The sequence below is a fragment of the Lytechinus variegatus genome, chromosome 16 (genome assembly GCF_018143015.1).
Source record: "Lytechinus variegatus isolate NC3 chromosome 16, Lvar_3.0, whole genome shotgun sequence".
Lineage (NCBI taxonomy): Eukaryota > Metazoa > Echinodermata > Echinoidea > Temnopleuroida > Toxopneustidae > Lytechinus > Lytechinus variegatus.
In genome coordinates, this window is record NC_054755.1 from 19,421,094 (window position 1) to 19,433,919 (window position 12,826).

The 12,826-nt window shown below is 36.2% G+C and overlaps 1 protein-coding gene across 1 annotated transcript in view; it reads left to right on the forward strand.

Moving 5' to 3' along the window:
* The window catches only part of LOC121430346 (ras GTPase-activating protein 3-like), a gene marked incomplete at its 5' end in the record, with an annotated part of 97,498 nt that overhangs the window by 15,171 nt on the left and 69,501 nt on the right, over positions 1-12,826 (forward strand). Inside the window, 2 exons of the mRNA XM_041627625.1 lie at positions 5,570-5,642; positions 10,419-10,495. Of these exons, the coding sequence (XP_041483559.1) occupies positions 5,570-5,642; positions 10,419-10,495 (150 nt within the window). The remainder of the gene's footprint in view (positions 1-5,569; positions 5,643-10,418; positions 10,496-12,826) is intronic.

Below are 12,826 nucleotides of genomic sequence, written 5' to 3' on the forward strand. Positions count from 1 at the left end.
TAATCAAGTATTACTGAACATCCTATTAGAGTTTCATGTCACATGACCAAGGTCAAAGGTCATTTAGGGTCAATGAACTTAGGCCGAATTGGGGATATCTGTTGAATTCCCATCATAACTTTGAAAGTTTATGGATCTGATTCATGAAACTTAGACATAATAGTAATCAAGCAGCACTGAAAATTTTGTGCAAGTTTCAGGTCTCATGATTAAGGTCAAAGGTCATTTAGGGTCAATGAACTTTGGCCGAATCGGGGGGTATCTGTTGAATTACCATCATAACTTTGAAAGTTTATTGGTCTAGTTCGTTAAACTTGGACATTAGAGTAATCAAGTATCACTGAACATCCTGTGCGCGTTTCAGGTCACATGACCAAGGTCAAAGGTCAATGAACTTTGGCCGAATTGGGTGTATCTTTTGAATTACCATCATAACTTTGAAAGTTTATGGATCTGATTCATGAAACTTGTACATAAGAGTAATCAAGTATCACTGAACATCCTGTTTGAGTTTCAGGTCACATGATCAAGGTCAAAGGTCATTTAGGGTCAATGAACTTTGGCCGAATCGGGGTATCTGTTGAATTACCATCATAACTTTGAAAGTTTATTGGTCTAGTTCGTTAAACTTGGACATTAGAGTAATCAAGTATCACTGAACATCCTTTGCGCGTTTCAGGTCACATGACCAAGGTCAAAGGTCAATGAACTTTGGCCGAATTGGGTGTATCTGTTGAATAACCATCATATCTCTGTAAGTTTATTGGTCTAGTTCATAAAAAGTGGACATAAGAGTAACCATGTATCACTGAACATCTTGTGCAAGTTAGAGTAGTATTCAAAGTCAGCACTGCTGCTATATTGAACTGCGTGATGCAGGTGAGACGGCCAGAGGCATTCCACTTGTTGATGATTTATATGATGAAGTAAGTGATAGGTCTGAAATATTATGATTTGGGGATCTGGAATTGTCTGGAAAATGGTTTGATATATCAAGTGTGAAGCTTACTTAATGGAAGTTAGCCTATACACAAGGCCACGGTGTCCCTTATGTCATTTATACCAAATGCCTGCCAACTGGAAAAACACTATTCGCGGAAGGCCGGGGGAATGTGAGGATTGCGAGCCCAGTCACAGCGTTTAGGAACTTTACTAAGATTCCTCATATTAACCATTCCTCGCGACTCGCAATCGCTACCTGCTAGGTAGTGGTCAGTCAGCGAGCGTACCGTTCGCATCAATGAACCCTGTATGACCCCGTACCACAGAAGCGAACGTTCCTGGACCCATGATGTTATCAACATCGATGGTGCGGATTGGCGCATCAGCATGGTCATGAATTATTCATGCACTGTACATTCACGTGTCTACCAGCTTCCGGAAGGCCTTGCGATTAAAGTTGCTTGATCTCGCGCTCACTCTGGTCGCGCCAATTCTCTTCATAGACTGCTAGTCTTGTCTCAGACACCACGTGATGAGGAATATTGCCATGTCACGTGGCCTTTCAAAAAGGCTAGATCTAAAGGTTGTCCCAAAGCTTTTATTCCTGTTGGACTAGAGATGAATTTGACTTTATTCGAACCTGGACTTGATCTTGAAATCAATTATAATTTGTTAGTATTTGAACTGCATAAGGACAACATAACCTCAAAAGGTTATCTAACGATCTAACTTTTCCTTTAAAACAACCACCAGACGATTCAAATCTTGAGTTACATTTCATCTTCCACAAGATACAATCTGAATATTTGAGAGATCATAAGCCTATACATAGGCCACAACATGGTATATTGTCCTCCTCACGATGCCGCGAACTGGAAGAGCAGTGAGATCGGTGTTTTTTTCTCCCGAGTCCTGATTTTTCGGCGGTTGACTGCCTGTGTTGTGTAAACTTTGTGGTATCGGGTGACGCCTGATGCATGCATAAGTGAAATGCAGGCTGGCAGACGACACCCTCTCTGCAAATGCTGTTAGGTTAGAGCAGAAGGCAGATGATCGTCTCTCTTTCAAGATTATTAGCTAAAACATAAAAAAAGTAAAAGATGGGAAATTATTGACAGAAAGCCTTACATTCTTTGTTACTTGTTTTCTGTATTAAAAAAGAGAAGAGATTTTTTGTCAAGTTTAATTGATTTAAATTTGTTATTTATCCATTGATGGCAAAAGCGCTATTCAGCTACCGGTTCTGGAATGGTTCACCAGTTTCTTTATCGGAAGGGAAGTGAGAGAATAGGGGTGCGTTTATGCGCCACTTTTTTACCCTAGAATCATGATTTGAATCATGATTCAAATCATGATTCTGCAGAATCACAATTGCGTTTAGTCAAAAGTGAAAATAAACGTCTTTCATCACAAACATGATCTCAGCTGTTGAGTTGACAGTGTCAATATTAAATTGGATTACGCTGAAATTTACTTCGAACACCATTTTCAATAAACTGACAAGATAAATAAAAGTAAACAAAATGAGGTATAATAGACTGAATATTGGAAGCAAGAGATTTATTTTTCGAGAGCCAAGACGAGGAGAAACAGCGTTAGAATGAAGGTCGTCTGAACGCTGATTCTGTGGTATTGTGATTCATGTTTGTGTTTTGAATCATGATTCAAATCGTGATTCTGGATTGAGGTCGCATAAACGCAGCCATGAAGGGGTGGAGAGAGAGGGGGCTGGGAGGGGAGGAAGAGTGGGTGGGATGGGGTAGTAGTATTATTCAGAAGGGGGGGGGGGCTGGGTGTGCGAGTGTTTTCATCTATACCAGTACATTATCAATGAAAATCCTGGATAAAAAAGTACCCAACAAACTGGATAAGTCTCCTTACTTTGAAACAGGGTTGTGCACTCAGATAATCTTAACTCGTACAATTTTATTTTAATAATCTACAAAGATTATATTTCAATGTAAGCTGATGAGAATAAACTTGATTGAGAATTAGATCTGGCACAGAATATTACATTTATTTATTTGTTATTTATTATTTATTCGGCACTTCAAACATGTTTAAGATTTACAAAGCAATATCAAACGTTACATAAAATGACATAAAAATTATACAGGTACGTGCAATATTTGATAGCAGTTTGTCCAGTGTAGGAAAACAGGTCATTCATAACTGGCAATTTATGACCTGCGAGTGAGAGAGTTAGGGGAAGCAAGAAAATTGGCATAAGAAATAAAATAGGAACATGAGACGGACAGACAGAAAGAAGAGAAGATTTTTTTTACCACCGAGAAAGTTATGCTTCCTGGCAAAACAAATTAAATTGATATTTTCTACCATTTACCTCATTAGTGTGCTTCTGACAAATGATTGCCCCACAGCTGTTATTCCATATGTATAGACAAGAACTGTACACATTGGCCATTATCATAATATGCTATTCCTGGGGGCTGTTTCATAATATTCGTAAGAATAGGAGCGACTTAAAGAATGACTGGTGGACCTTTCTTACGTGCTAAAGCATTGCCATTGAATGTACCATTTACCACAAGAAAGGTTCACCAGTCGTTTATGAAACACCCACTAGGTCCCTGATACAAAGTTTAGGGAATTTTTTAATGAATGATCCTAGATGTAGGAATACTCAATGCAATCAATCGTAGAAATCAATTGCTAAGTTTTATGTTACTGGGCCTAGGTCAAGTGTATATACAGTGCGTCCCACAAAAAACGAAACCAAGATTTATCGATGATTTATCATAACTTAATCACAAATACAATAGACAAATGACCTACCATTTTAAAGCTTAGAATCTCCTCTTTCATCTGGAATTACTTAAATTATTTCTCATTCACGCATGAGTGAGCAAAAACAATTTGAAAAGGGGATTCCAAAAAGTCACTTGGCGGGCCGTATCTGGGTTTTAAAAAGAAAACCACATTTTTAAAAAGTTCAATATCTGCTCTTTAATTTGATGCCTCAATTACAGAAAATGGTCAAGGAATAACAGAGTTCTGGTTATTTGAAATAAGGCTTGAATTTCAATAATTTCATAAAATGAAGAGGTTTTACAGGCTAGCGTTCAAACTCACTCGACGCTCCGTTTTGTTGACGATCAGCCATGCATTAACTCTTTTGTTACCGTGCGATAGCTTCTGTGGGAAACTGGTGAAAAGCGTTTATTTAATGAAATCATGGAAATACAAGCATTGTTTCGAGGATCATAACTTTTTTACTTCTTGACCATATTTTGTGATTAAGGTATCAAATAAAAGAGCAGATATTGAACTTTTTACTCATGTGACTTTCTTTTTGAAATTTAGATACCCCCGCCAAATGAGTTTTTGGCATCCTTTATTTGAATTGTTTTTGCGTACTCAGTGTGAATGAGGAATAATCTAGGTAATACCAGATGAAAAAGGAGATTCTAAGCTTTACGTTGGTAGGTCATTTGTCTATTTCATTTATGATCAAGTTATGGTAAATCATCACTAAATCTTGGTTTCGTTTTTTCTGGGACGCACTGTATATTGGCTTTTTCATGCCTTTGAAGCTGTCTCTCAATTTCTCCCATTAACTTCATTCTTATGAAAATTTATTGAGCTGAGGAAGGAAATAAGGAGCATTATGGTCTCAATTTTCAGTTTGTTTTATTTTATCATATCGGGACCCTGCTTTGCAAAGGGTATGGAAAGGCACATGTAGCAATGCTAAACATCTTAATTATTCTTTATTGAAAACGTTTCCTTGATCTGATGAATATTCATACATTTATTGTTTTATTTAAGGTATGTTTGCTTCTCTTTGTTTACAAAGGACATTTTGCAAAAAGTTTCCTGTAGAAAAAAAAATGATGACAATGATGGATATCCATGTAGTTGACATTGATCAGATCAATCTTTGAGACTTTATTGTCTATAGCTGTAATGTAGGTGTTGAATATATTAGACAATATAATAGAAATGATAATACATTAGCTTTATCAAGCATATTTGATAATCAGGTGTCCATATGACAATGAATTTGTGTGGATAGTGAAATTATTGGCTTCAAATTAAATGTCTATGCTGATGACTAATCATTTGAGGGAATACTTTATGATAATTACATACTGACATGTGGACTGTTTGATCTCTTAACAGCGTTCTTTGAAAAAAAAATCATATTTCAATTTTGAGTTAATAGGAGCTTGGGATGAAGCACAACATGTATATCTGTGTAAGGGACCCCTCCGTAAAACAGCGTTGATATGTTATCAACGCTGAATAGGGCAAGCCCTCCGTCTTTTTAATGATCATTTCTTTGTAATTGTAAATGTATCAATCATTGTTATTTTTAATTGATGGAAAGTAGATACAATACAATACAAGTACTTGGAATCAAAATGTATACATGAATATTGAATATCGTGCTCATTTTTGCATAATTTTCCTCATGTGAAACAATATAGCTCAAATATTTAAGTTGTACTATTGAAGATTGTTCTACTAGTGATTGAAAAGATCAGAATCATATTGTGTATTTCATAGGAACAAAAATAATAGTGATGCAAATCATTAGGAGGCATGGATTTATCTTAATCTCATGAAAATTGAACACAATTATAATGATTTTTTTTCTTTGCAGGTTAGAAACAAAAAGGACTAAAGTGAAAAGGAAATCTACAAATCCCCAATTTGATGAAGCTTTCCAGTTTGAGGTGAGTGTATTCCATTGAAAAGTTTCCTTGTTTTTTCCTTGCATTTTTAATACCATTTCCAGTTATAGTTAAAGCATCTTTCTTGTTCCCTGCGTTTTAAAGTTTTCTTTATTAAAATAGTTATCATCATTATCATCATCATCATCTTCTTCTTTATCATCATCAACACCACCGCACCATCATAACCATCATCTTCTTCTTCATCATCACCATAATCATCATTATCATCATCATCACCATCATTATCACCACCATCATCATCATCTTCTTCTTCATCTTTATCATCATCAACACCACCATCATCGCATCATCATAACCATCATCATCTTCTTCATCATCATCATCATCTCATCAACACCATAATCATCACCACTATAATTATCATCATCATCACCATAATCATCATCATAATTTTTATTATCATTAACATCATCATCATCACTCCACCTGTCATACTCTATTATAATAAACAGTGAAGTGATTACTTAATGTTACCACATATAACAATGAACACCCACCCCTTTGTTTTTTCCTCAAGATTATAAAAACATGAGTCAGTCACTAATATTTCTCTGAAAAGGGTTTAATATTTTGAAGCATCACCCATTGGTGTTAATGTGTGTGTACCATCAACGTAAAGTCAACACCTGCTTGTCATGGTGTATTTAACACAAGGTTTTTTTTTCAGTGATGGGTTTATCAAAAGATTTGTTCTGCTATCTTAAGTAGATATGAAGTAAGATCCATAGAGCTGTGTTATTCCCACAGGAAACTTGTTTTCACGTTTCATTATAAACAAAACAATTGGAATTGCATGAAAGCTGCTGTGCAAAGACGAATAGCATGTTTAGAGCATGACTTCTGCTAATAGGCTCGGCACAGGGATTTTGACAAGGTTCCTAAGGCGTAAAGTGCATTCATGATTCATGATTTGAACTTACCTTGGTAAATATTGTAGTCCCACATGTAGACTTCCATGGTGTTGCCATGAAAATCTACATATGGGACTACATGGGACTGCAATATTTACCGAGTTTAAATTAAAATCAGAGTCGGGAAAGAGATGAATATTCTTCATTTTTCTGATGGTTTTCAACTAAAAGTAATTTCAAGGAATTATGGAAAAAAGAAAGTCATTTCATGGATTTAAAGATGTAAAATGTGAAATTTTAACAATTTTTTTTTTTTTTTAGGAGCGCGATTTTTTTATCTCATTTTTTTTTAGGAGCGCGGTGGGAGCGCCGGCGCAATCGCGCTCCTCAAAATGAAGGCCTGATCAATCGCAACTCTTAAGACGGGCCCCAGTGTTCTCTCATAATGTAATGTTCAAAATGTCAAATTTCATGTCGTTCGGTGACAAGGCAGTGGTAAAAAGTTTTCTAAAATCTTTAATGGAAGAGCTTCAGTTCCAATTATATGCACTGCAGTCCTTAATACAGATATAGCTTGGCAATTTCATGCTTAACACTGCTCAAATGGGTTTGATTGGCAGATTTTCCTTGGATTTTGTTTTTATTTTCATGATTTTCACTGCATTTTTTTCTTAAACTGATTTCCGGAGGCCTGAAAATGGCATTTTCTGTGCATTTTGTTCTCATATTTTCTTAATTTTTCACTGTTTACTGTGAACATTGTGTTGTGAAAATTGGGGAATTTATGCACTTGAGAAAATGAGTTTGCTCACTGTCACAATGTAGTATTGACCTTATCTTGAACTCTGCATACTCTGTAATCGTAGTAGCATGGACATACATGTAAATGAAGAGAATGAAGAGAGAGAGAGAGTAATGATAACTGGAGACTTTATCCAATTAGCCCCGGGCTTTGACGATGGACAATCCATACTTTTCTTCTATTATATCTTTTGTCTATTTCACAAAACCCTTCTCATTTCTCCTTGGTCCATACCCACGCAAAGTGGGGAAGACAGGATTTTGTTACAGGGAAGGAAGGATTAGGCGGTGTCAGTGTATAAGAATGATTTTCTTAATGTTCTATGCATTGTCATGTCAATTATACTCTTTTTTTTCTTTATCTTCAAGGGGTCATGGGTGGAAATCCAGGGGGGGGACAGGTCTCCCTACCCAAAATAGTAGGGGGGACATAATATCAAATGTCCCCCCTACTATTTTTGGTCTTTTATGATGGAAAGAAATACATCATTCAAATCGAATCAAATGTGTATTTTGGACGGATGATCTTACTTTTGGGGTGATAACCTTTTTTTTTGCTCGTCAAATTTTCCCTGGTCCCCCTACCTTTTGGGAGAGATTTCCACCCTTGCAAGGGGTTGATGGTGAGCCCCACCCCCTGACATACCCATACCTACTGTATGTTTAACTCTCTCACTTTTTCAATCTTCATTATTTCAATTGTTTTTCGTGCTTCTGAATGTGAGCTAATTCTTTTGTACTACCAACTCATCTGCTCCAGTCAACATTATATTTCTTTCACCCCTCCCATCTCTCACAAAAACACATAAAAGCAACTGATTTTGCGCTCTTATCATAGTTGTTACTGATGATTTCATGTTTGATTTCCCCCTTAACTTTTTTTCTGTCTCCTTCCCCCAATCTTATTCTCTCACTATCTCCCTCCATTTTGGAGAAAACCAAGTAAAAGAAACCGAGAAACTGATTTCCCCTCTTAATGGTCGTTTTAGTTGACATTATATTTTCTTGACATCTTGCCTCTTTTCTCTATCCTCTCCCCATTTCTTGCACCTACCATCTTTATTTCCTCTTTCTATCACAAAACATATAAACCCAACTGATTTTGAGCTCTTATTATCATGGCTTTTATCTCAGTTTCTTTCTCTCTCTTGGCAATGAAATGATGTTGCGATCTACCTTTGCTTAATTCACATGCCAAGGGCATTTTTCACCATCAGCAATAATTGAATAAATCTTTAATCAAATCATGCATCAAAGTTGGGGGAGGGAAGAATTAAGCGAACCAGGGTAATTTGTTTATAAAAGTACTGCTGTCCTGGGGATTGGAGTGGAGGGGGAGATAGAGAAAAAGAGAGAGTAAAAGAGAGAGAGAGAAAGGAAGAGAGAGAAGAAAAGAGAGAAGGAGTGTGATGTTCATGTGAATGTGTGAAAGAGAGAATGGGGGATTAAGTGAGGGAAAGAGTTGGAGAGAGACAGACAGACAGACAGAGAGTTGGCGAGAAAGAAAGAAAGAAAAAGAAATTTAGTAGAAGGTATATCTACTTTCATTATCTTATGGTAAAAAATAATAAGGAGACAAGAGGAGAGGAATAGATATAAGAAAGTGAACGTACATTTATTTTGCAAGTTTTTTTAAGAAGTGGGGAAGCAAAAAAGAGGATAAGAGAGAAGGAGAATCAGAATAAAGAGGGGAGGAAAAAAGAAAGAAAGAAGAGAAAATGGAAGAAAGTGACTGATCAAAGATAGGAGCTCACCAAAGGCAAACGGTTCTCTTTCTCAAAACAAATATTCCCCATTCCCTTTCTTGACAGCTGCATTCAGCTATTATCTGTCAAAGTCCTTCGATTTGTATCATTACCCGGCAATCAAGCAAATCACTTAGCAAAACGGTCCATCTATGAAATCTGATTTTGATTGAGACCGATAAAGCCGTGATGTGACAGGCAGAGGAGAGCAAATTACCGTTTTGTTTAGCTTTAGAAGTAGACTGTGGAGTATGGAGATGCATGATATTGTATTCATAAGACAATGTGGAAGAAGGCTTTTGACCTTTTCATAATTTTCTGTATAAGGTGGGGATTGAATAATTTTGAGCAATCTAGGGCAGGTCTCAAATTCAAAGAATTTGATAATTCAAAGGTGCATTTCTGTATTTTTTCAAGAGCAAAAACGTAGCATCACTTTATGTTTTTTTTTAGTATATTTATAATTTCAAATAGTTTTAATTTTCAAAGAGTTTAGCATCCTTTTATGCTTAAAAGAATGGGATAAATGAAGAAGGTTAGGTGAGAAGAGGTGCGATAGCTCATATTCCAGTGACCCGGGCAAATACGTCCACTAGTGCCCCTTGGTAAGACATTTAAATCCTTATAACCAGGTCCCTTGGAGAGGACCTTAAGCTTTTCGTCCTCTGGTTGCTTGTCAATAAGCATTCATGCCTTCTTAGCAATCAGGTAAAAAAATCACTACCATTGACCAATAAAGTCAGCTCTTCTGCACATTCAAATGATCTTTCTTGCATTGTTATTTAAAGATCAAGTCCACCTCATTAAAATGTTGATTTGAATCGAAAGAGAAAAATCAGACAAGCATAATGCTAAAAAATTTCATCAAAATCGGATGTAAAAATACAAAATATTTATATGCACTCACTATTTCTTTTGTTTCTTATTGTTTGAATATAACAATAACAATATTTCAATTTTACAATTATTTGACAATTTAAGGACCAACTCGACTGAACCATATAATAATGTTTAGCAATGGTAATTCCACATGTTCAGTAAGAAATAAAACTTTGTTTCACAGGACAGTGAGGAGAAAATTAGAATATTTCATCTAATAAAATACAAAAGAAAAAGTGAGTGATATCATCAGTTCCCTCATTTGCATACTGACTGAGATGTGCATATAACAATTATGTGAAATTAAGCAAAACTTTAAAACATCATAACTTTCTTATTTTACATCCGATTTTGATGAAATTTCGGTGTTATGTTCGTTGGCATTTTTCTCTTAAAGTCCAGAGATATACTGAACCACAACATCTGTATTATACATTCATCTAATTATCATACTGTTTCATATGTTTTTTCTATTGCAGTTGCAGAAGAATAATTCCTATGTTGAGAAGAATCATTTTAGTCCACCAGAAGAAGACATCTGCAAGACTGAACTCAGGTAAAAGAATATATATATATATATATATATATATAAGGAGCGGAACAATAAAAAAGTTTATACTTTGAAATCATCATGGTGATTGAAAAATTTATGACATGAAGATTTCTTTTTCACATGTAATATTGCTCATCAGTCTCTTGTATCAGATAGCAGTATGATAACTGACAGATTTTTTTCAATTGTCATTGAAATCTTGGTGTCCCTGCGAACATTTATGTATTTGTAATTCAGCTCAATTGAGTTTGACTTAATCTGTTTACTTTTCTCTCAAATCAGTTCAACTCATTTCATTTCAGGTCAAGGCAATAGAGTACTGAAATGTAACGCTATCAATTTTCATCTTTTGTATTTTACAATTTTTTATTCCTTATTTCGGTTAAGCATGACAAAATACCTCTACAACCCAAATTTGGAATCGGTCCATGGGGGCCTTACATGTAGGTACGACCTCATGTATACTGTAGGAGCTGTTATTTTCGCGGGGGTTTTATTTTCGCGGATTTCGCGAATTGCCGATCGGCCGCGAACTTAACAACACGCGAAAATATTGACACATTTCTTAGACAGTGCCAATGCCCCCAACAGCAAAGCTTTGCTATTGAAAACATCCTGCATATAGAGAAAATGGAGATATGCACCTCTATATGTACAAAAAATAGGTTTAGAAAGTACAGTTAGTGATTCAAAAAGTTAGCTAGAATTTCACTTTTTTTAATTTCTCAAACAAAATCAGGGCCTAAACTATTTTCTAACATTATTTTATCAATATTTATACACTCACTGTAATATTGAAATGTATTTTCCATGAAACAATTTGAGTTTATTGTCATATGATTGACTCTATACACACCCCATTGAATTCAGTGTATTATGGGCCTGGTTCCTAACATCTAGAACCAGGCCCGTAATACATTGACTTCAGTGGGGCTAATTATGTATTCATGAGGTCATATCTAAGGCCCCCATGGACCGATTCCCACCAAATTTGATATGTGGAGGTATCTTTGTCATGCTCTTTCGAAATAGGGTATCAGAATGTTGAAAAAAGGGTTTTTGTGACGTCATCAATTCGGTACTCTATTCAGTTTGTAGTTAATTCAATTGCAAGTAACTCAACTCATATCAATTTGATTTCATTCAGTTCAGTTCAATCCATTTCCTTTGAAGTCAATTAGATTCTATTCCTACATTGGCATTCATGTAGCTGGAATTTGATAGGTATATATAAAAAAAGGGTCAACATATAGCATGAACTCATCATGATCATCAAGTAACTACCAGTCTGACTTTAATTTCTTTTTTTAAGGCACTGACATGCTCAAGTGATGTCATCAATGTTACCGAATCAATTTTTACTTGTGAATTGTAGAAATCAGAGTAATTTTCGGTAATAATGCAAAATTACCAGGAGTACAAGAGTGGCAGTAATACCAATTTCTGTATATCCTTTGATGTCTCTGGATCAATATCCCCTGGTGGGTGTTTCATAAAGCTGTTCGTAAAGATACGCACAACTTTACGCACGACTGGAACATGTTCTTCGGTCATAAATCAATTACATAGGGATATCACATAGCACAAAAAAAGGATCACCTGTCGTGCGTAAAGTCATTCGTATCTTACAGCTTTATGAAACACCCACCAGGTATGCGGAACAAGGTTATTACCCATGTGTCCTCTCCTTTCAGTGAGCCTGAAGAGGCCCTTGCTTTACTTGATATGTTTCTGAAGAGATTCTTGTGAAGCAAGGGCTACCTCCATGTCAAGGACATCAGTTCCTCGATGACTTTAGCTCTTTGCATACTGAGTGTTTCTGGGGTATATTGTGGTACAATACCAAATGGACAGAGATGGAGCCAAGGTCGGCCACGAGGTCATATTTTGCCAACCTTGACCTTAGCCACGTGCAGGGACTAATAAAGGCTCATACTTCGACCCCATCTGTCCCCTCCTTTCAGTGAGGCTGAAGAGGCCCTTGCTTTACTTGATATGTTTCTGAAGAGATTCTTGTAAAGCAAGGGCTACCTCCATGTCAAGGACATCAGTTCCTTGATAACTTTAGCTCTTTGCATACTGATTGTTTCTAGTGTAAATTGCCACTTGGTCTATTCTTGCCTCATCTTCTTTCCATTTGGTCTCTTCCCACATGGTCTAATCCTATGTAGGTCTTCATTTAGTTCATAGAGAGAGACAACTGTCACTTGGTCTACTTTCCATTTGCAGGGATGGGTCGAAGTATGAGTCCTTATAAGTCTTTGCACAACGTGGCTAACGTCAAGGTTGGCAAAATGTGACCTCGTGGCCGACCTTGGCTCCATCTCTGTCCAT